Source organism: Lissotriton vulgaris, chromosome 3_1 (assembly GCF_964263255.1).
Source record: "Lissotriton vulgaris chromosome 3_1, aLisVul1.2, whole genome shotgun sequence".
NCBI lineage: Eukaryota > Metazoa > Chordata > Amphibia > Caudata > Salamandridae > Lissotriton > Lissotriton vulgaris.
In genome coordinates this window covers 907,486,091-907,509,419 of record NC_141689.1, presented here as the reverse complement: position 1 = coordinate 907,509,419, position 23,329 = coordinate 907,486,091, and the positions used below count along the sequence as shown (strand labels likewise).

At 49.0% G+C, this 23,329-nt stretch overlaps 1 protein-coding gene across 3 annotated transcripts in view; it reads right to left on the bottom strand.

Moving 5' to 3' along the window:
- The window catches only part of LOC147727192 (tight junction protein 2-like), a 595,437-nt gene that overhangs the window by 84,956 nt on the left and 487,152 nt on the right, over positions 1-23,329 (bottom strand). For all 3 annotated transcript variants that reach the window (XM_086961242.1, XM_086961240.1, XM_086961241.1), the window contains 2 exons: positions 22,743-22,853; positions 3,945-4,283 (listed from right to left, as the gene is read on the bottom strand). In XM_086961242.1, coding sequence (XP_086817368.1) covers positions 3,945-4,283; positions 22,743-22,853 — 450 coding nt within the window. The remainder of the gene's footprint in view (positions 1-3,944; positions 4,284-22,742; positions 22,854-23,329) is intronic.

Here is a 23,329-nt window from a genome sequence, read left to right as displayed (position 1 = left end):
CCTGGATAACCAGACTCTCAGGGGTGGGGTGGGTGGACAGAAAGCAAGGGTTGCCCGGGGCCGGGCGGTGGCGTCGGGACACGTTCCGATCTAAGGGAAGACCTGTAGCGGGCTTGGACCAGGTGCCCAGCAGAACGTCCGAGAGGGCTTCGTTAAACGGCAGGAGTGGCTCCGAGGAGCTTGCCTGCGGTTTGAGCACCTCAGTGAGGAGGTTAGTCCTCACGGTCGCGACGGGAAGCTCAAGAGCCAAGGCCTTGGCCGCCCCTGTCAACACCATGCTGTAAGCAGCCCCCTCCTCCATAGCCACGGTAGGAAGGGAGACAAATCCAGTGTCAGGCGAAGTGTCCAGTCCACTGGCCTCCCCTAGTTCAACTGCCTAGTCCTGATCCAACTGGCACTCCTGTGCCAGACGGTCCTCAGACCCCTTCCAATCCTCCCCGACATCCATCTCCTGATAGTCAGGGTAAAATGATGAGCCGGATCGTAGATGCATTGCTCATCCCTCGGCGTCGAAGCCGGCACCGGATGGCGCCGGTCTGACGCCGGTTCCGGACCGGGGACCGGTGACGAGGTTGTCCGGAGACTGCGTCGGGGGCGACACCCTTGGTGACGGCGCCGGAGGAGGGGTTGTGAGGTCGACCGGCGTCGCCACAGATCCAGGCCTGGATCCTGAGGGGCCCTGCGGCGCCGGGGCAGGAGTCGTCGACGGCGCCGGGGCCGAAGCACCCGATGGCGCCGGGGCCAGAGCCCCCGGCCCGCTTGGGCTCCCAGACGGATCCGCAGAGCCCGAAGGCGCCTCAGCGGAGGGAAGCCCGACCTCATGGCCGTGAGGAAGGCAATGATCTCCTCCGGCGTCGCGTGCAGCTCAGGGACCGGTTGGTATGGAGCTGGACGCGGCGCTTGCGGCTCCAGTGGAGCCGTGTGGGCGGTGTCGCCCGAACCCCCAGCCGCGTCGGGCGAGCGTCAGGGGGGAGTCAGAAGAGCGATGTCGCTTCTTCGATTTCTTGTGCCTCGACTTACCTGAGGACTTTAAACCCGCCGAGTGGTGTTGACTCACCGAGCTGTAATGACTGCGGCCCCGCGACCGGTCCCTCGTCCTCCTACTGGACCGGGACCTCGAGCGGCGCGGGCCGACTGCCGGAGCTCGAGTCACTTACAGGACCGCTCCCACCTAGCTTTTGATGTCAAGGCCCGGCAGTCGGGGCACGACTTGTCATCATCGTCGGCCCGAGGCAATAAAGGCACCAACGGTGGGGGTCGGTAACCGACATCAGTCGGCTACAGTCGTCACAGGGCTTAAACCCGGGCATCCCTACCGGTGCCGGAGTCGATAAATGACTCGACAAGATCCAAAATAGATCGAAAAAAGTTGGTCAAAAAGTGACTAAGGAGTACTGTTCTGCACTTGCTGGCTCGGAAAAAAGAAGAACGGACGTCAGCGCGCGAGGGCGGCGTCTAAGTACTCCGACAATGTCATCCCGGCTCCGTCGACAGACACGGAGCCGCAGAGGACACCTACTGACGCGCAGGGGTACTGCTACGCAAAACTTTCCGGATACAGTCTGACACCTGGGGATATTCTAGGGTAATCTCTATTCTACTGACAGCTTATCACTCTGTCCATGGATACATCCGGACCTCTTCTACAGCCAATACTACTCTGTCTCTCTCCCAAATGTGTGTTACCATACTATACACTGTACTTTTGACATTTCCACTGCTCTGATGACATTCAGAACTGACTATTTAACAGAACCTCAAAAATCTAATAACTATAATGGCTATTCACATGAAAAAAGAACTGACTGCGATTCAAAAGGTACAAGATGTTGGGTGGAAGAGAAGAAATGCGTGCCTTCTTTGACAGTGGGTACATAGATCGGGTATAGCTATGTACACCATCATGCATGTTCTGGAAACTTTGCTTGCATCCATTGTAGCAGATATATTTTCTACCAATTCTTGGCTTAATTGGTACAACTGACAAGGAGGAGAAGGGAAAGAGGGCAGAGACTGAAAGCAGGGCTTTGTCATTTGATCATAAGTAAGAGATGGTTGTATCTACTGCCATTTCCACAGAAAACCATACCGGCCGCTCTGGCCTACCACAGATTACTGTTGCTATCCTGGGACTGTAAAGGCGTCTGGTGGGTCCTTGGCCCAGACTGGTAAGTCCTACAATATTAGCAAGTCCTTTAGAATCTACATCCTTAATTGTAGCCAGAAGAGAACCATTACAATGCCCATGGAGCTGTTTTTGGATGCCAGAGTTGCAATGAGAGTAGTGGAAGAATGACATCAGTTCTATATTTAGCGTACATGGTGCTAGTGGGAGGGGTGCATTACTGCAGCGTGACAGGAGAAGAACAGGTTGTAGATTGTGAAGGGATATAGTAGGCACACCAATGTAACATAAGTGAGCAGGAGCCATGGATGCAGAAGTCAACTGACAACCTTTATCTCGAGGATATTCGAAGCACCTCTGTAATTGGTGAAATCAGTTCTATGCAGAAATTTAGAGGTCAAAAACACTGATGCAGAAAACATACTTTTTTATAATTATTATTCTTTTTTTTTAATGGTTTAGGAAACATGGTTTGTCTCAAACCCTTCATTTTGTTTCCTCTAAGTGAGTTTAGACATTGTTTTCTGGGTGGGCAGTGCCATACAATGCAGACTAACTTTTCAAGACTGTCCATGCGTATTTCAATCTGGAGAATGCTAATTTGCATTTGTCCCACCGAAATACAACAAAAACAATGATCAATGTCTTTTACGCAATGTTTTTGATTCAAATGCTTTTTCAGCAGTAACACTGCCACCATAGAAAACAAAAATTGCTAATGACAACCATGTTCAATGCCTTACAAAGGCTGAAACAGCTCCTATCATAAAATATATATTGGAAAGATAGTCCTAGGAAGCCCTTCCAAGAGGTTGTATGATTTGAACCATTATTGGAGCGTGGTAGACTGGAAGGAAGAGATAAGGCTTCCAAATCCTTCCTCAGTGCAAGGAGAGCATGTTTGGCAATCCCTCAAACGCTCATTGAAATAGCTTCATCCTTCACAAATGTTTAACTTTCTTTATAGCAAACAGTTACATTAAATGTTCTGAGTCTAGTCTTTATCGTCTTGTTTAAAAAAAAAAATTTAAAAAAATTGACATCACCAGGAGATTTATCTCGCTATGGAATGCCCCTGGCATACCTTTGGACTCGACTGGAATGTTCAGAAGCGAAGTATAGTTTTTATATATCTTTCCTGCCGAAGTTCGTTGCAGAAAGAATAAAGGACTCTGCTTTTCCAGTCTTTCTACAATTTGACTTTCTCTGGCTGTGCATGTTGAAGGGTCATGGTGTAGTTCAGGAACTGTGTACAGATGGAACTAGGATTCATTGCATAAATCTTGTGCTGACTGGACCCAACGAAACAGCAAATATTTTCAAAATAATACTGCAAATCATAGCAAAAGAATGGTGTGTTATCACGTCGGTCTATTAGCCAAATTTCTAAGATCCTATGTCCAGTACCTAAAAAAATTAACTTTAAGGGTGGTTTGTAGAAGGCAGCACTAATATGGAGAATGATAATATCAGAGTGTGTCTGTGAACCTGTAGTGCTTCAAGATCCTCCACAGTGTAAAGATTTCTGAAGTTCACTAAATCCAACTAGAGGTATTTAAAGGAAATTGGGAATCTTTAGGACAGCATGCATGCATGAAAATGCAGACATCACACCTTTTGTCAATGTTAGTGCTCATGATATTTGAAATGCTTTACAAATACTATGTGCAGTAGTAAATCACACGTGCATGTATGCATCTTGCAGATTAAAACCTAGCTACAAAGTAAAGGAGTAATAAATACAGATAACTGAATAAACATTTAGGATTATGTTTACTGATCACAGCAACTCTGATCGTATTTTGCAAATGCTTCTCACCCTTGCATTCTGTGCTTCTTGCAGCTCCTGAATCCTCAGCGCCTTTGCCTTGTGGTCCATTTTCTCAAATATTTTAACCTTTCCGAGTACAGATTTTGGAGCATTGCTGTTATCCACTGCTTTCTCTGCTGAATCTTCATCCTCCTCTGGTTGGAGGTTAGTTTGAGGTGCAGGCTTTAGTATGGGTCGTCCAGCAACAGACGGCTTCTGAGCAACAGGTGGAGGGCCCACCTTTCCTGATCCTACAGAGGCGTCACTGCTGGCAATACTGGGGCCACTTGGCCTGGATTCAGAACTTCGGACCGATTCAAATGAATCTTCTTTGCTCTGTAGTTTGACCTGTGTACAGAGAGAAATGTGTATTTAAATCAAGACAACACATTTATTACTTTATTAACACTCAGTCTTGCAAAACTGCAACTGCTTGGTGAAAGACAGCATTTTATGACTACGAAATATGGATTAAGCCTACTTTTTCATAATCCCACATCACATTCTAGATAGCCTTTTCAGTATCAAACATACCTGTGCTTTGGTACTATTCAGTGCAGTCCAGTTCTGCAAGGACAACATGCAGTTTTCAACATCAACATTATCACCTCATGCATCTCAACCATTAGCAAAAAGAAATTTATAGTACACATGTTTACATTGTCCCTTTATTTAGCCAAAAGACATGGGGTTAAGTGAGGAGCCTTCTATTCTCCGTGATGATAAAGTATGATGCAGTCCTTGAAATGAGAAAAACAAAAAGAGAGGAACTTAAATCTTACTAGCTCTTTGGCGTATCTTTAAGTAAGGTCATAAATATATCTTTCTTTGAAAGCACTCAGTAAGGGATCAAGTAGGATCTCTGCTAAACTGCAGGTAAATAAGCAATCATGACTTTGTTTCAAGGACTGTGCATAGTACATGAAGTCAAAGTATACTAGGCAGAATAAAGTAAAACCTGAAAACTTATTGACTAGTTCTCAATTTCTGAAATTTCCTGTAGTATGCGGCAAATCATTCTCCAACTCTAATGGAGAGTTAACTCTTACAAGTATGTTTTGGTGCCTCATATCCTTCCAGAAGCTAATTAGCCTCTTCTCTTTCCTTAACACTGCGTCATCTCAGCCTCTGCTCATTCTTCCATTCTCAAATCAGGAAAACTGCTAGTAGACTCCCGGTTTATAACAAAAGTGCATAGATTTTTGTTTTTTATTTTACGAAGTTTTATAAAGCGCAAACCCGAAGGTATTGGGTATAACATCGCTTTACATAGCACCAGTGGCATTACATGAGGTCACATTCATTTTTGTTAGGCACAGGGAGATTACGTGATTTGTCCCGAATCGCAGGGTGTTCAGCATCATTGCCCAGACTTGAACCCGGTTCCCCAGATTCGAGATCGGCCGCCCTAGCCATTAGGCCAACTCCTCTCCACAGAGATGAAGTGTGATTGAGTCGGCCAGCATTGACTTAAGCCGGGCTGAAGCCTTGTGCTGTGTGCACCTTCCTACCAAGAGTCTTTAAGGCAGGAAGCCAAGTGTTTACAGACTGAAGACCTTGTGAGCTAGTGAAGAGGACCACAGCACATCTGTGGATGAGTAATATCTTAGGGAAGAACCATCTTCTTGGTTTGCACTCCAGTTTTACAGGTATTCACCAAGCATGCAGTTACTGCTTTAGACAAAGTTAGTGGTTCTCACCTGGAGTGAACCTTGGTCTGAGAAGTATTTTTGCTTGGGCTCCTGAGAAAATGGCAAAGACATCTAAACATATTAATCTTTATAGTTCTGTGGGCTACATAGTGCAGCCATACACTCTGTATGTAATTTGTAAAATTAAAGAAAAAAGAAAAAAATGAATAAGTGCAGATGCCCCCAAATGTTCTTACAGGGTACAGTTTAAGCCATCACTGGCCCAGGGCCACATATTACCAGCTATTTATTTCTGTTAACTTGCTCTGAGAGCCTCTGTACCTCAACAAATCATTGCCTGCCTCCAGAAACTGCAACTCACACAATGACTTCCTCCACTCATCAATTTTTAACTGCCCTCCAACCAGGTACCAAGCAAAATTCCTCTCCCCTTTTCATTTGCAACTGAACTCTGCAGGGTAAATGGGATATCTGCAGCAGGAGCATCAACTCTGAGCGGTGTCTCCAGAGATCTGCATTTTGTTGCAGGTGACTCAGGTCACAGACTAGATCATTGCTTTGACTAATGCGAGTTTAAAACATATTTCTTTTGGAATGCTTTGCTATCTTCACCAAATTAAGAGAAATGGTTAAAAAACAGAGGTCGCTGAATTAGAACTTGCCTTTGTCGTCTTGCCTCAGTCTGTCTCATGCTCTTTCTCGCCCAACACTCACTCTCCATGGATAAGAGTCTCACTCGATTCCCCTCTCTAGTCCATGTCTCTGCTGCACTTTTAACTTATTGTATAATTACATTATTGTGTAAACCATGGTAAGATTCTGCTTTGTTTACAATTAGCTTTAAATGATGGACTGACCTCACACACTCCTGTTCTGCCACGTTATCTGGGAGGTTCTGTGAAGTCAAGTAGAGGCAGTGCTCTGGTGCAAGGGATAAGGCGATGTGTCTCTGTCAGAGGGGGACTGCTGTGCAGAGAGACTTGTGCCAGGGCTAGATCTGGCCTAGAGCAGCCTAACCCTTGTATGGCACCAGGTAAGAAAAAGCGGATACCGTGCATGTTTTACAACACTGTGATATACATTAAAAATGTTCAACTCCGCGCAGTGAGCCTCTACTGTGCTTGAGCAAGTAAAAGGTATTTTTTAAAACAAAATGCAGGAATCGTCACTGAATAGATGCAGCAACATCATTGAGGGCCAAGCACTGGATCAAGTGCCAGTGATCCAAAGTAAGTTTCGGTGGTGGTGGTGATAAGCACCCATCACCTTAACTACTGCAGACACCAAACTTAAGTTAATGTAGTGAGTTGAATGCTCTTGCAACTGAGATCTCTATGCTGTTTGGTTAAGTGTGAAATGTTTTACTACCTTGAACCAATGGGAACAAGGGCCACAACTCCCGTCCATTGCACAAACATCTCCTACTCTCCCACTACACTTGGTATCAATGGCTAAATTGGCATGTCGCACCGACGTGCACAATCTCAAGCATACCTCCCCTTGTGTAATGCACACAATAATCATTCAGAGAAAATTATGTGTTCTTCTAGCAATCTTAGATTGAAAGTGATGCGAGCAGTATCTAGTCAAATAATTAATTGCTGGATACATCATTAACATTTTGAGCTCACAATCAAATGGCCGGCCTATTGAAATCTTAAGGTGACAGATCAGACCCCAAATCTGTTTGTGTTAATATCTTCATTGTTATTCAAAGACCTTCGTTAAAAGCATAAGCAGCAATATTCCCAATTCCACATGCTTTTTCCAAGGACAACAATTTAATAAATGCTAATGAGAAACTTTGTGTTCTTAAGTAGCAATAACAACAGACCCACTTACCAATATCAGCAAGTACGCAAAATTAACCCACAAATGAAAAATGTATAGGCAATAATAGCCAAATATAATATTAATCTCTTAAATTCCTTTTTATGCCTCAGAGAATGCCTGCCTTTGTATGGTCAGTCAATGCGTAATGCAATGGAGTTAGAACACAGTTTTGGGGAAATATATTGAGCGCTGTCTTGCATTTTAAATGGGAATAGACCATTTTGATTGGTACACAACAGATATATAGACTTGTATTACAGCTCTTACTATATCTATGCGTCACAAAACTCTTTCACAGCCTACAACAGCGATTACATTCAGTACACCTAGACTCAATTTGCTAACTATGGTAAAATACAGTACACAATTTAAAAATTGAGAACCTTGCTCAACTTGAGGTTACATGCAAAGACACTTTAATGCTTATGGTTATCCCAGAAGTAAGTACTCTTAGTGCATTTATGTTATGTTAAAAAGCCAGGTTTTCAGCAGTCTCCTGAATAGAGATAGGGAGGGAGCTGATATGAGATTGAGTGCAAGGAGATTCCAGGCTGTCACAGCTCTAACCACAAAGCTGTTGCCACCCCATTTAGATTTTTTAAATCTGATAGTATTTGCTCTGAAAGAACCTGCTGATTTTAAATTTCTTGAAGGAGTGTACCATGATGAGCTTCCTTGAGAAACCAGGGTCCTGAATCATGGCAATTCTTATATGTCAGGCAACGGCCTTAAAATTTGACCCTGTTTTTGACTCTCAAACAATGGAGATCCTTGAGAGCAGTGGAAAACAAATGATGCCTAGGTACGCCCAGAAGGAGCCTGGCCGCCCAATTCTGAAAGACCTGCAACTTATTTAGATATTGAGCTTGTAGGCTGATAGAGACCGTTACAATAATCAATTTTAGATAAAACAAGAGTAGAAAGGACTTACTTCCTGACTCACAGACAAAAATATTAAGATTTTTTTGAGTATTCTTAGGATGTTATATGGGGAAGACAGCACTGCGTTAATTTGGTTTCCCAAGAGTAAGTGGTCATCAATCATGACACCCAAACTCTTTGCTTTCCTTGTGGGTGCAGGAAGGGGGCCCATCACACTTGGCCAACACTGGGCAAACCAAAGGTTAGGGTTGTTGCAGAGTAGGATCACCTCAGTCTTCCCAGCATTAAGCTTAAGATGGTGTCTGTTCATCCAACCATTGATGCCTTTCAGGCAGTCATGTATGCGGGCACCAGTATTGTTGGCATCCTGGGAGGCTGATAAAATAATGTGCGTATTGTCTGCATATGAGGTATGGGAACACATTGCAAGGCGCCAACCCCCTCGGGGAATGGCGTCGTTAGTGGCAGCCAAAGGGCCGACCCGGAGTAGGTCCACTTCCGGGTTAGGTGACCCGGAAGTGGACGCGGTTCCAGGACCAATAGGAACAAGGGACGGCGGAGCGCCCCGGAAGTAGTGGTAGGGCGCGAGGCATAAAAGCCCGCGACCAGCTTAGAGACCCCCTCTTTGTCCGCTGACCGCTCAGGAGTCGGACCTCTCCTAGAGAAGACATCGCGGGACCATCGCGTAGGAGTATACAGCGAGAGTTAATCCGACTCGTGATCTAGGTTAGCGGGCCTTGCAGTGTGTTATAGATTACGTTAAGCGTTTCATGCGTATTTTCTTGATTTGCACATTTGTTGTTGGGGGGGATCGCGTCCTCAGGTCTAGGGGGCGGGTGAGCGCTGTCGCTTTCAGCTCAATCTGATTCCGGGAGTACAGGCCCAACCGCGGCGCGGTGGGCCTAAAGGCGTGGAGTATCTATGATAAGTTTTAACGTTGTTTTCTTTAAGTGCAGGATGCCGCCGAAGAGGGCACCGAAGGGCAAAGAACCCGCAGCCAAAAATGACGAATACCTCGCCTTTACGGAGCTGCTGGAGTTTACAAGGGAAAAAGGCATGGATTGGGTACTAAAGAATATGAGAGACGGGGCTAGAGCAGATGCGAATTCTCAGGAAGAAAGGGGGAGAGGCAAAAGAGCGAAACGTACCCCAGAAAAACTTAAAAGTGCGGCAAAAGGCAAGCGGCCTAGGCCGGCCGATTCACGACCAGCATCACCAGGTGAGGAGGAGGTGCCAGAGACAATTGACTCGAATTCAGGTACAGATAAAGACGTAGATGATACCGAAGGGCAGCACGAAGCGACTAGGCCCACGCATATAGGAGGGTTCCCCGTCACTTCTGTGGGGGGGTCCGGTCCGCAAGGTATGTTACCGCCTGTGGTGGCCCAACCGGGTAGCGGAGTGTCTCAAGTTTGGGTCCAGCCCGGGGGGGTCGCCCAGTTACCAGGGATGCAATTATATGGGTCGCACGGTCAAGCGATAGGTAACGGTCCCATAAGCTCGATGCTTCCTGCCATGGCCTACCCGACAAACGGGTCCCCCTTAGTGATGAATGCTTACTCTAGTTCGGGGGGCCTAGCACAGGGCTCAATGGCGAACACCGTGGTTGATGTGGCTGGTCCCTCTAATGGCCAGATGCAAGGGGGGGCCGGGGGGCAACAAACAGGTCACCCTTTGCTAGCATTCAGCCCGTTAATGTTCGGTTCGTCCTCAATGACCTTATCGCCGTCCGCGGGGATCACGTGGCACGTGCCAGCGGACATGAAGGAAAGAATACTCAGAGGTGAATATGTAGAAGTGTTTGACCTTATCAATGCAGGGGTGGCGGCGGGAAAGCCCAAAGGCGGGAAAGAAGGGGATTACAACCAAAAGAAATCGTGGGTGGAGTGGTCCATGAAGAATTGGATCACGGGATTTGCGATATATGCCGCTGTTATGTTAGAAAAGTATCCGATGCTAGGTCCACAAATGATGAGCTATATATCCCTGATTCATGGCGCGGCAACAGAGTTTCCGGGCCAGGGGTGGTTGAAGTATGATAAAATGTTTAGACAGATGAAAGCAGTTCACCCGGGCATAGCATGGGACCAGCGGGAGATCAATTTGTGGCACACAGTGTTCTATTCCGCCCCTTCAACGCCTACCCCTGCTCCCTCTACTCAGAATCAGTCCTTTCGGATTGACAAAGGTGTCGGTGAGAAAAAACAGGCCTGCTGGCAGTTTAATAGAAATGAGTGTACCAGGGGGGTCTCATGTAGATTCAAGCACTGCTGTTCCTATTGCGGTGGGACCTCTCATCCCGAGGTTAGGTGTTTTAAGAAAACCGGTAACCCCAAGGAACAGTCCAACAACGTCGCCCCAAAGGGAAAACCAACTAAAACTCCCGACAAAGCTACCAACTCCCATTAAACAGCATGTCCTGACTCACCTCCTCAGTAAATACGATAACCTCGTGGAGGCTCAATTTCTACTCCATGGTTTTACTGTTGGCTTCCGTATCCCGTCTTCAGCCCTCCCTACCAATGTCCCGCCCCGTAACCAAAGCTCAGTGTTACGAAATATGGAGGCAGCGCGAGAAAAAATCATGAAGGAGGTATCATTGGGACGGGTTGGGGGTCCTTTCAAAGAGCCACCTACCCATAATCTGGTTTGCTCCCCGTTGGGTTTAGTTCCGAAAAAAGAGGAAGGTAAATACCGTCTGATTCATAATCTATCAAGTCCTCCAGGGCTATCGGTCAACGATAAGCTAGACCCAGACCTTTGCACGGTGAGGTATACCAAGTTTGATACGGCTATTGAGAAATTGCAGGCATTCGGGGAAGGAGCATTAATGGCGAAAGCGGATATTGAATCGGCTTTTAGGCTATTGCCTGTTCACCCCGAAGATACCAGGTTCTTGGGCTTCACATTTGATGGTAGCTACTTTGTAGATTTATGCATGCCTATGGGGTGTTCTATTGCCTGTGCAGTTTGAGACTTTTGCAAGGTTCCTGGAATGGGCGGTGGAGCAGTTTCTGACATCGGACAAGTCACATTCAGTAGTCCACTACCTGGATGATTTTCTGTTCATGGGTCCCGAAGGTTCCCAGTCGTGCAGGAAGGCCCTTCTGGGCTTCCAGCGCTTGGCTGAGGCTCTTGGGGTACCTCTGGCTGCGGAAAAAACCGAAGGCCCGACCACGTGTTTGACCTTCCTGGGCATAGAAATTGATACAACGGCAGGGGTGTGCAGGTTGCCAGAGGCTAAGGTGGATGCCTTTAAGGCCGCTATTGATAGCTGCCTGGGAGCAAAGAAGGTAACCTTACATCAGCTGCAAGTTCTTTTGGGCCAACTGAACTTTGCTCTGCGGGTCATACCAATGGGCAGGGCCTTCTCCAGGAGTATAGCGAGGGCAATGTCCGGGCTGCGGGCTAAACACCACAGGGTGAGGCTTTCAGCCGAGGTAAGAGGGGATCTTCTGATTTGGAGAAGTTTTTTGCAAGATTTCAATGGCACGGTGTTGTGGCGAGCAGCTTGCTCCTCTAATACGGAGCTTGAACTTTTCACTGATGCTGCAGGGAGTATTGGCTTCGGAGCTATATTCGGCCGAAAATGGTGCATGCAGCCCTGGCCAGACGACTGGTTAGAGCGAGGCCTGACTACTAACATTTCCTTCCTTGAGTTGTTCCCCATAGTGGTAGCCTTGCACTTGTGGGGGGATTTGCTGGCAAACAAGAGTATAGTATTCTGGTCGGACAACATGTCTGTAGTCATGGTAATTAATAACCAGAGGGCGACCTGTACTTGGGTACTCAGGCTGTTGAAAGAGTTAGTTTTGCAGTGCCTGAGCTATAATGTCCAATTCACTGCTAAACATGTCCCAGGCGTAGAAAACAAAGCGGCTGATGCATTGTCTCGTTTTAAGTTAACAGAATTCCGGGAGCATTGGCCCCAAGCGGAGACGTCAATGTCAGCCTTCCCAGCGGAGCTATGGAAGTTTGGTGCCCCACAGCTGCCGAGTTGATATCTGCATCCCTGGCCCCCAAGACTAAGAGTATGTATCAAAAGTCATGGGATTGTTATATGGCATACCTGAGGGGTGTGGGTGTAGCGGACATCTTTGCCCCTCAGAGCGTATTAGGCTTCATTGTACAGCAAAAAGAGAAGGAGAAGTCGGTAGCATTCATGAAAAGACAGTTGTCGGCGTTAGCATTTTATGCAGGGCTACAGGGGGTGTCTGATCCGACCAAGGACCAGAGGGTTAGAAGGGCAATGAGAGGTTGGGAGCGCTTGACACCTGGGGAGAAAGATTCCAGGAGACCGATAGACGTAGGGAAATTGATTAAAATCTTAGAGGCTCTACCGCTCGTTTGTTTTTCCCAGTATGAGACGCAACTATTCCGGGTGGCTTATACCTTAGCCTTTTGCGGGGCGTTACGAATCTCAGAATTACTCCCGGCGTCCAGGACGGGTAGGGAAGGGGGTCTAAGGTGCTCAGATTTAATTGAGTCCAAAGGTGTCCTGAGTCTTAGAGTGCGGAGATCGAAGACGGACCCCTTAGGTAAAGGGACCTGGTTACAACTAGGTAGAGTAGAGGGAGAGCCCTTCTGTCCAGTCAATTTGCTGAGGGTATTCCTCCAAGTCAGGCCCCAGGGTGCGGATGATAGATTGTTGATTCACGAGAGTGGGTTACCCCTTACCAGGTTCCAGTTCACACGAGTAGTAAAAATGACCCTGGCAAGGATCGGGGTTGATCCGGCCGATTTTACATCTCATTCGTTCCGAATTGGAGCAGCGACAACGGCTGCGGGCTTGGGTCTACCCGAACAGGTAATCAAGAGATTGGGTCGCTGGAAATCAGCATGTTATGAACGTTATGTCCGCCCGCAATTAGTCTAACAAATTGGTATCATTCGCTTTCTGTCCCCTTCGTTTGGACTCGGTCTTACTGTATCTCTTCATGTTTACTTTAGGTACCTCCCCTAAGAGAACCCAAATCTGTTGGTGCGGCCACTCCTTCATTCGCAGGGCCGGGGCGCACTTCGAAAAGACACTCAGGGACAGGGTGACCATGATGCGAGGTTGTGACCATCATTGGGTGGGGATAGGCGGGCAGCGCCTAGCGGACGTCCCGAGGGATGTTAAAACGGCTTTGGCTAGAGGCATGCCTTTCCCGGACGTATTCGTGTTGCACTGTGGAGGCAACGATATGATTCCGGGGGGAAGGAGAGAAGTGAAGGAGTCCCTGTTCTCTACTTTAGCAGCAGTCAAAAGCATTTTTCCAGAAGCCATAGTACTATGGTCGGAAGTCATTCCGAGGCTCGTGTGGGCACGGGGCGCACCTATGAAAGCAGTGAACAGATCTATTAAAAGGTTGAACCAGTCGGTGGCGGAAATCCTACAGAAATCTAGTATAAAAGCTATTCGTCACAAGTTGATACAGACAGACAGGCCGGAGTTATACGCGGAGGACGGAGTGCACCTGTCGGAGGCGGGTATTGAGATATTTATAGAAACAGTCCTAGGGGCCATCTCCGAAGCCCTTGAGCGCAGGGGGGGGAGGTCGAGTCCGCCAGTAAGCTCCTCGCCCTGTGGCGGGGTTCCGGACAAGAATACCACGGGAACTTCTTGTCCAGTGACAGTTTTTAACTCTGAACAGGTTTGATAAATCATTATGGACTCTGGGCTGGCGGGAGACTTGGGGCTGACCTGCTGGTGGCCTTGGCTCTTCAGCCCTACCCCGGAGGCCGCTGGTTGCCCAAGTGGGCGCTTTCCTCACCTGCGGCTCTGTTGACCGGAAGGGGGTTTAACGTTAAGGGAGCAGGTGATCTGGATCGTGGCCTGCTGGCGCAACCCTGAAGTCAAATGAAAGGCCCATTGGCGAATGGGCGGTAAATGTGTGTATATTGTATATAAGTGCAAGTTTACTCTTAAATACTGTGAAGGAATATTTTTACGAATAAATAAAGAGAATGTTGGGTCAATGATGTAATTGACCTGTGAACTTAAGAAATGCGTTACTTACCTGTAACAGCAGTTATCCAGTATTGGTGTCTTTCATAGATTCACATGCCTGAATCATTCCCCGTCGCCGAGACGGGAGCCTCCGGTACATAAAAAAGTAATGTCCTGAGGACATACATAGAGAATATAGGCCGAAGGGCCTCCCCTTTGGGGCCTTTCCACGTCCTTATGTAAAAAGGACCGAACTCTCATCGTTAGCCAATCAGCTCCGACCTCCCTCTAGAACCTTCCCGGGAGGAGCCTCAGTCCCTCAGATTTTTGTACGCACCCAGATAGGGTGTCGCAATGTAGACATAGAGGTACGTGAGTCCTTACCGGGGAGGCGGGAGGGGTGCATGTGAATCTATGAAAGACACCAATACTGGATAACTGCTGTTACAGGTAAGTAACGCATTTCTTATCCAGTATTTGGGTGTCTTTCATAGATTCACATGCCTGAATCAGAGTAGTTAGCAGTTATACATGCATAGTGGTAAAGCACATTCCCACAACCAGCAGGCCTGTATAAATCACAGACAATGTGAGAGAAACATGGTAATATACAGTCATGCATATAGCAGAGATAAACAAAGACCATGAAGAATGTGCATACCTGGATGGCGGGACGAGGTAAGGCTCACCTTATTGGAAGAGATGGCGCAGCACCGCTTGTCCCACTGCAGCGTCCTTCTGCAGTTCGATGTCCAGGCAGTAGTGCCTGGAAAAGGTGTGCGGGGACTTCCAGGTCGCCGCTCGGCAGATGTCCAGGATCGTCACTCCAGCGAAGAGCGCCGCTGACGTTGACATCGCTCTGGTAGAGTGGGCAGCCACTCGGTCCGTCAAAGGCCGTCCGGCCTGATCATGGCAGAAAGCAATCGCTGAAGAAATCCAGCGGGAGATGCTCTGTTTCGTCAAGGGCAACCCCATGCGCGGGTTGCTGTAGGCTACAAAGAGTTGAGAAGACTTCCTGACGTCTTTGGTCCTGTCCAAGTAGAATTTGAGACACCTTTTAAGGTCCAAGGAATGCAGCGCCCTTTCCGCTGCTGTGGAAGGGTCCGCAAAGAACGACTTGAGGACAATTGGTTCGTTCAGATGAAAGTCCGACGGCACCTTAGGAATGAATTTAGGGTTGGGCCTGAGTACCACTCGGTCGTGCCTGAATTGGAGATACGGTTCCTGAATAGACAGCGCCTGAAGTTCGCTGACCCGTCTGGCTGACGTCAGGGCTAGCAGGAGTGCCGTTTTCCAGGAAAGATGTTTGAGTGAGGCCCGGTGTATGGGCTCGAATGGGTGTTTCATGAGTTGGTTGAGCACCAAGTTCAACTGCCAGGTTGGAGGGACTTTCCGAGGCCTCGGAAAGGATCTGTAGAGCCCTTTCAGAAATTGCTTTATCAGTCGACTGGACCATAGGGAGGGTCCAGATGGGGTCCTGGTGAATCTAGAAATCGCAGCCAGATGAACCTTAATGGAGGCGTGAGCCAGCCCCGATTGAGCCAGGTGGAGGAGGTACGGTAGCAGCTGTACCGGGGTGACCCGGAGGGGGTGTAAGTCGTGTTCCGAACACCACAGGCAGAACCTCTTCCACTTCAGCGAGTAGGTCTTGTTCGTGCTGCCCGCCCTCGCTTTGGCTAGTACTGCCCTGCAGTCCTGCGGGATCTCTAGGTCTCCGAACTCTCGGTGCTCAGGAGCCAGGCCGATAAGTTGAGCGAACGGAGGTTCGGGTGGTGTACCTGGCCTCCGGACATCGTTAAGAGGTTCGGGTGTTGTCGCAGGTGAATCGGGGGCCTGATGGACAGGCGAAGCAGGTCCGAGAACCAATGTTGTCTCGGCCAGTACGGAGCAATCAGTATCAGGGTGCACGGTTCCGTCTTCATCTTCCGGAGGAGCCTCGGTATCATCGGGAACGGAGGAAAAGCGTACGCAAACACGCTGAACCAGCCGATGGAAAAAGCATTTCCCAGCGACCCCCGTTGGGGATGCCAGCTTGCGTAGCTTTGGCATTTGGCGTTCCCTGCCGTCGCGAAGAGATCGATCCTCGGGGTCCCCCATTGCGAGAAGACGTGGGCTACCGTGTCGCCGTTCAGCTCCCATTCGTGGGAGAGAGAGGTCTGTCTGCTGAGGGCGTCCGCGATAGTGTTGTCCTTCCCGGGAACGTACTCCGCTTTGAGGGAGAGCCCGTGCGCCACCAACCAGTTCCAGATTTTTTGCGATTCTCGTGAGAGAGAGAGAGATCGCGTTCCCCCTTGTTTGTTCAGGTAGTGCATCGTCGTGGTGTTGTCTGTTTTGACGAGCACCGGGGAAGTGCCGATACGTGGCAGGAAGGCCTGCAGAGCCAGATACACTGCTCTCAGTTCCAGTAGGTTGATGTGTAGTTGTTTCTCCTGGGCGTCCCATTTTCCGCTGACTCGAAGGTCCAACAGTACTGCTCCCCAGCCTTCCAGTGAGGCGTCTGTCGTGATGACCAGTGGTGCCGGTGGCAGGAGGAACTGCAAGCCGGCCGTCAGGTGCGTTCGGTTTCTCCACCACAGAAGGGCCTTTGTGATGGCCGGTGTGATCGTGATAATGTCCTCGAAGGAGCCGGAACTCTGTTTCCATTGTCTCGCCAGCGCCTCCTGCAGGGGACGCATGCGGAGCCTGCAGTGTGGTATGAGGAGAATGCATGAAGACATCATCCCTAGCAAGGAGGTGAATGTCCGTACCTTGATGCGAGGCTTCTTGGCCACCGCCGCGGCCAGGGACAGTATTTTGTTGGTCCTGTCCTCTGAGGGGAAAGCCTTCGCGCGCTTCGTGTCCAGGGTAGCCCCTAGGAAGGTGATCCTCGTTGATGGGGTAGTGCAGGATTTTTTGAGGTTGATCGTCAGACCCAGCTGTTGAAAAAGAGCGCTGCAGGCGTTGGATGAAGCCGTCGCGCCTTCCGGGGAAGGCGCCTTCACCAGCCAGTCGTCCAGGTAGGGGAACACCTGGTGACCCCTTTGCCGCAGGAAGGCTGCCACTGGCGCCAAGCACTTCGTGAAGATACGTGGCGCAGATTTGAGGCCGAATGGCAAAACCTTGAACTGGTAATGTCTGCCCGCTATTTCGAACCGTAGGTACTTCCTGTGCCTTACGAGGATGGGGATATGGTAGTAGGCGTCCTGTAAGTCCAGGGAGACCATCGAGTCTCCTCTTTCCAGTGCTCCCAGGATCTCCTGGATTGTGACCATCCTGAAGGATTGACTCCGCAGGAAGGCGTTGAGCGCCCGGAGGTCTAAGATCGGCCTCCACTTGTCCCCTTTCTGTTGGACTAGGAAGAAGTGGGAATAAAAACCCTTCCCCTTCTGGGACTTTGGGACTCTTTCGATGGCTCCTTTGACCAACATGGCGGATACTTCCTGGAGAAGGAGGTGCAGGTGTTTGTGAGCACGCTTCAGCGGAGGAGTGTTGGGAGGGGTGTTGACCAATTCGAGGGAATGTCCAAATTGAATTATTTGTAGTACCCACCGATCCGTAGTGATTTTTTGCCAATTTGAGGAAGTGGGTCAGTTTTCCCCCAATTCGAAAGGATTGAGACGGTGGTGGGACTGGCTGGAGTAAATGGTCACTGGCGGCCGCCAGTGCCCTTCTTGGCGGATTTGCCTCTGAAGGACGACCTCCCATAGGACGACTGTCGGGACTGTTGTTTGTGCTGGGGCTGGTTCCTGTTGCCGTAGGAATAAGACGACCGATTTTGGTAGGAACCTCTGTAGGAGTACTGACCTCTGGAGCGGCCCCCCCGAAAGGATTGGTTCCAGGACTGGAGGGAGCCCAGAGCCCTCGCCGTATCGGTGTCTTTCTTGATGGCCTGGAGTGCTTCGTCTATCTTCTCCCCAAAGAGGAATTGACCATCGAACGGCATGTCCAGCACCTTAGATTGGACCTCCTGCCGAAAGGACGTTGCTTTGAGCCAGCCTTGGCGGCGGAGCACGGCAGCCCCGGCCAACTGGCGGAATCCCGTCATGGCTGCGTCGATGGCGCAGTCGATGATTTCTGCCGCGGAGTTCCGTCCTTCCGCTAGAAGAGCTTTCACCTCGTCCTGGACCGCGGCTGGCAGACCTTGTAGATAGGGGGCTATGTCTTCCCATAGCTGGCGGTTGTAGCGGCCAAGGAGGGCGATGGAATTCGCCACCTTGATGGTCATGGCGGACGTGGTAGAGAACCGTTTGCCTATGGTGTCCAGCTTCCTTCCTTCCTTGTCAGGGGGCGCGGACAGCGGCGAGGAGGGGTTGCGGGATTGTTTTTGGGCCGTCTGACTCACAACCGAGTCCGGTTTGGGGTGGCCGGTCAGGCAGGCAGGTGCGGTGATCGGGGCCCTATATTTCTTGTCTAGGCGCGGAACCACCGCAGGCACCGAAGCAGGCGTAAGCATCAGTTTCTTGCCCTGTTCCCACAGAAAGTCTATAAGTGGAATAGACTTGGTCAATTTCTGGCTGTGTTCCTTGAAATCATGGAGGAAGCATTCCGTTTCCGTGGATTCCACTGCCATGTGAAACCTCCTTGCAGCCCTGTCCACTAGTTTGTGGAAACCTCCCACGTCCGCCGCCTCAGAGTGGCGCGGTCGCGGGGATGCCGGGGTAGACGAATGGTGTGATGACGCAGCATCGGCATCGTCGTCTCTGTGGTCCGAGGCGACGTCTTGCACCTCGCCTTCCTCTAAGTCCGTCTCCTCCTCCTCGCTTTCCGATGAGTCCTCCGCCTGAGTTTGCGGCCGAGTGCGAGGCTGGGGTTGGTTCCGAGGACGGGCCTGGGGAGCGGAAGGTTGCGAGGCCGATGGTTGCGCTTGGGTGACCGGCACCTGGGTACCGCTGTCGGCGTCCGGGAACCGTTGTTTATAGTCCTGCACCAGGGATTTCAAATCGTTGACCAGAGACAGTGGCAAACAGATCATCGGGGTGTTCACCGTGTCGACGTTCAGGGAGCGCCCCTGATACATAACTTCGTCCCGGATTTCGTGGACGTCCTGGTGTTCCTCGTGAACCTCCTGTTCCTCGTCGGACTCCTCACTCTGGAGTGTCTCCTGTTCTAGCTCGGGTGCCAAATCCACCGTTGGGTGAACCGAGGGCGTTGGAATCGAGTGAATAGAGACTTCGACCAATCTCGATTCTTTCCAAGATGGCGCCGGGGTCTCTTCCGACGACGTGCGTGAAGATGGCGCGCCCGCCGTGTGTGTTGGTGACTTGAGCACCTCCGTTAGGGCCGATGGCATCAAATTTTGCGGGGATAAGAGATTCGCCGTCTTACTGGTGGTAGGGCCTTCGACTTGAGATTTCTTGGTTGAAGGCGGACCTTTTGAACTTGACCTCGACCGTTTAGGTGACGATCCTTCGGTATGAGATGTTTTCGGCGAAGGCGTACCTGTAGATTTAGACCTCTTAGGTGACGAAGACGCAGCCAGTTGCGAAGGTCCTGTATTCGTACTGGACGAAGGTTTCAGAGGAATGGTCGAGGAGACCGGTGCGCCTGAGGACGCAGTGGTGGTCGTTGTGGCCGTCGCGGAGGGCGATGAGGCCGTAGTGGTCGACACAGTGGTCGTGACCGAGGTGGTCCGCTTAGTAGATGGAGCGGGCTTCTTGAACCTCTGGCCATCCTTAACAGACACGGAGGAGGTGGTGGAACGTGCCTCCGAAGGTTTCCTGTGCGCCTTCTTAGGAGGAGTGTCTGTCTCTCCAGGGGACTGCACCCTGGGTCTCTTCTTGGAGACTTTGGAGGTCACGGAGACACTACCCTCGGAAGATTCCAGAGTGTCTCGGACCTTAAGCCTGTCGAGCCATTCGAGAAGGCGAGCCTCTCTTTCCTTAACAGTCTTCTTTGGGAAGGCTCTACACACCCTACACTTGTCAGGGACGTGGTCAGGGTACAGGCAATATAAGCACAGATCGTGCTTGTCCTCCGCTTGAATCCGCTGCTTGCCGCAGGAGGAACAGGCCCTTAGAAGGGCTTTCTTCTGCGAGTCCGCCATGGACGAAGCTTTCTTATTTGATTCCGACATGTGAGACTGTAGTCGAAGATAGGATATGTATCCTTCCCGTACAAAGTGTACTTCCAGCGAAGTTTGAGACTTCGAAGCAAGGAAAACCTGAAGAGCTCAGGTTGGAGACTCCCTAGCACAACGTGCGGTAGAAAATCTGAGGGACTGAGGCTCCTCCCGGGAAGGTTCTAGAGGGAGGTCGGAGCTGATTGGCTAACGATGAGAGTTCGGTCCTTTTTACATAAGGACGTGGAAAGGCCCCAAAGGGGAGGCCCTTCGGCCTATATTCTCTATGTATGTCCTTAGGACATTACTTTTTTATGTACCGGAGGCTCCCGTCTAGGCGACGGGGAATGATTCAGGCATGTGAATCTATGAAAGACACCCAAATACTGGATAATTTTAATAAACAAGCACACTGCGAAAAATCAAGCACGACTCCGGAGTTTGATGTTGAATTGGGTCCATGTAAAGCATGCAGTGTGGAGGGGGGGGAGAATGCACTTTGTCTGCCATCTATGCAAGGCGCCAACCCACTCGGGGAATGGCGTCGTTAGTGGCAGCCAAAGGGCCGACCCGGAGTAGGTCCACTTCCGGGTTAGGTGACCCGGAAGTGGACGCGGTTCCAGGACCAATAGGAACAAGGGACGGCGGAGCGCCCCGGAAGTAGTGGTAGGGCGCGAGGCATAAAAGCCCGCGACCAGCTTAGAGACCCCCTCTTTGTCCGCTGACCGCTCAGGAGTCGGACCTCTCCTGGTGGCCTTGGCTCTTCAGCCCTACCCCGGAGGCCGCTGGTTGCCCAAGTGGGCGCTTTCCTCACCTGCGGCTCTGTTGACCGGAAGGGGGTTTAACGTTAAGGGAGCAGGTGATCTGGATTGTGGCCTGCTGGCGCAACCCTGAAGTCAAATGAAAGGCCCATTGGCGAATGGGCGGTAAATGTGTGTATATTGTATATAAGTGCAAGTTTACTCTTAAATACTGTGAAGGAATATTTTTACGAATAAATAAAGAGAATGTTGGGTCAATGATGTAATTGACCTGTGAACTTAATTTTAATAAACAAGCACACTGCGAAAAATCAAGCACGACTCCGGAGTTTGATGTTGAATTGGGTCCATGTAAAGCATGCAGTGTGGAGGGGGGGGAGAATGCACTTTGTCTGCCATCTATAAGGATTCAACCAGAGGGGCTAGGTCTGTGACGTGTAAGTTAAAAAGAATTGGACTGAGCGAGGAGCCCTGTGCACCACAGGGCGGGCGAAACGAGCTTGAAGAGAAGGCATCTAAATTGTGTTTTCCCTGTTTGAAAGGAAGGATGAAAGTAATTTCAGGGCAAGATTTTTTATTCCATTTGCTTCTAGACGGTGTTTGAGGGTGGAATGATCAACCGTGGCAAAAGCCGTTGAGAAGTCCAGCAGGATAAGGGCTGCTGATCCCCCATAGTCTAAAATTAATTTGAGCTCATCGGTTGCCTTAATCAGAGCAGTCTCTGTACTATGTTCGATCTGAATCCAAACTGAGTGGGATCCAAGCAGTTGGAATCCTTGATTAACTGACTTAGTTGCATGTTCATTACCTTCTCTACAATTTTCGCTGGGAAAGGGAGCCTGGAAATGGGTCTGTAATTGGCTGGGTCCTCGGGTTCCAAGTTGGCTTTTTAAAGTAGAAGCAGTATTGAGGCTTGTTTCCATTGAGAAGGAAACAAACCAGTTCTAAACATATTATTAAATACGTCTGAAAGATGCGTAGCAATGATGTCAGGGACTAGCTTTATAATTGAAGGTGGACATGGGTCATCTGTAGAGCCTGACTTGGTAGTTAAGATAAGGCCTTTTGTAAATGCAGAGGATACAGGTGAAAAACACTCAAAGCTTTAACTAGAAAAATCCATGTAGAAAGCAGAGTCCACTTTATCTTGACCAGTGACTGACAAAGAGTTATCATGGGGAGCAAATGAGTAAAAAATGTAGTTGACTTTACCCCTGAGGTGTGAAGCATTGACATTGCAGAAAGACTGATTGACCCAGTCTCTTTTTTGTTCAGGTTGTTTGGTTAATTTATAAATAACTTGATAAAGTTCTCTGGCTGAGTTTTTAGAGGATTCAATTTGCGAGGAGAAATAAGTTGCTTTTTCTGTGACTAATAGAGCTTTATATTTGGTTAAAGAGTGTTTGTAAATTTCTCTCTCGTATATATCATATTTGACTCTCCATTGCCTCTCTGGACGTCTACAACCTTGTTTTTCTCTGCAGAGTGATCAGAGGGAGGACTTCAAGACTTGAGATATCTTTATTGTTTGACAACAGTGCATCCAGAGTATGGCCCCCAAGATGAGTGGGATCCGATCTGAGAAGTTTGAGACCACAATCATCCATAGCTTCTATTAATGATGCATTTAAATGCTACCGTGGTAGAGTTTCTTACAGCAATCAACACGTTCATTTTTTTGTGAACAGACACTTAGTGAACCCCACTCACCTTTGGTGGTTCTGGCTTGAAAGATGGTGGTGGACTGGGATCTCTAAGTACTTCTCTGCTGCCTGCCCTCCTCATCTGAGCTTTTGGTTCTGGGCTGGGTTTCCGTAAGGACTATTTAAAAACATGATGCCGACAATTACATGAAAAGTTCCCAGTCTTTAAAAGGTGTTTTCAATTTATATTCAGATCATAGTTGGCACAGTGTGATGCTGGGCATTTTATACTGAGTTTGTTTTAGTGCCACCACATGAAAGAAGTGACACATTAACATCAAGTTCAGGTCCTTGATTTATTTATTTAATAGAAAGTTGTTTTATATAGCACACCCTTAACCCATTTGGGGTTCAGAGTGAAGTACATTCAGCTCACGGCACATATAGTGAGTGAAAGAACTCAAACTAGCATTTCTCTATTCAATTGTGTTTTGAAAGGCTAGTACAAGTTTAATCGGTCAACAGTGCATCAATTTCAGTTTTAAGTTTGTTCAATTTAAAAATCTTATACGCAGAAAACGCATAGGCAAATACTATATAGTCTGCAAATTGCATTATGTGTGTACATTTTTAAGCAAATTCTGTTCCTCTCAG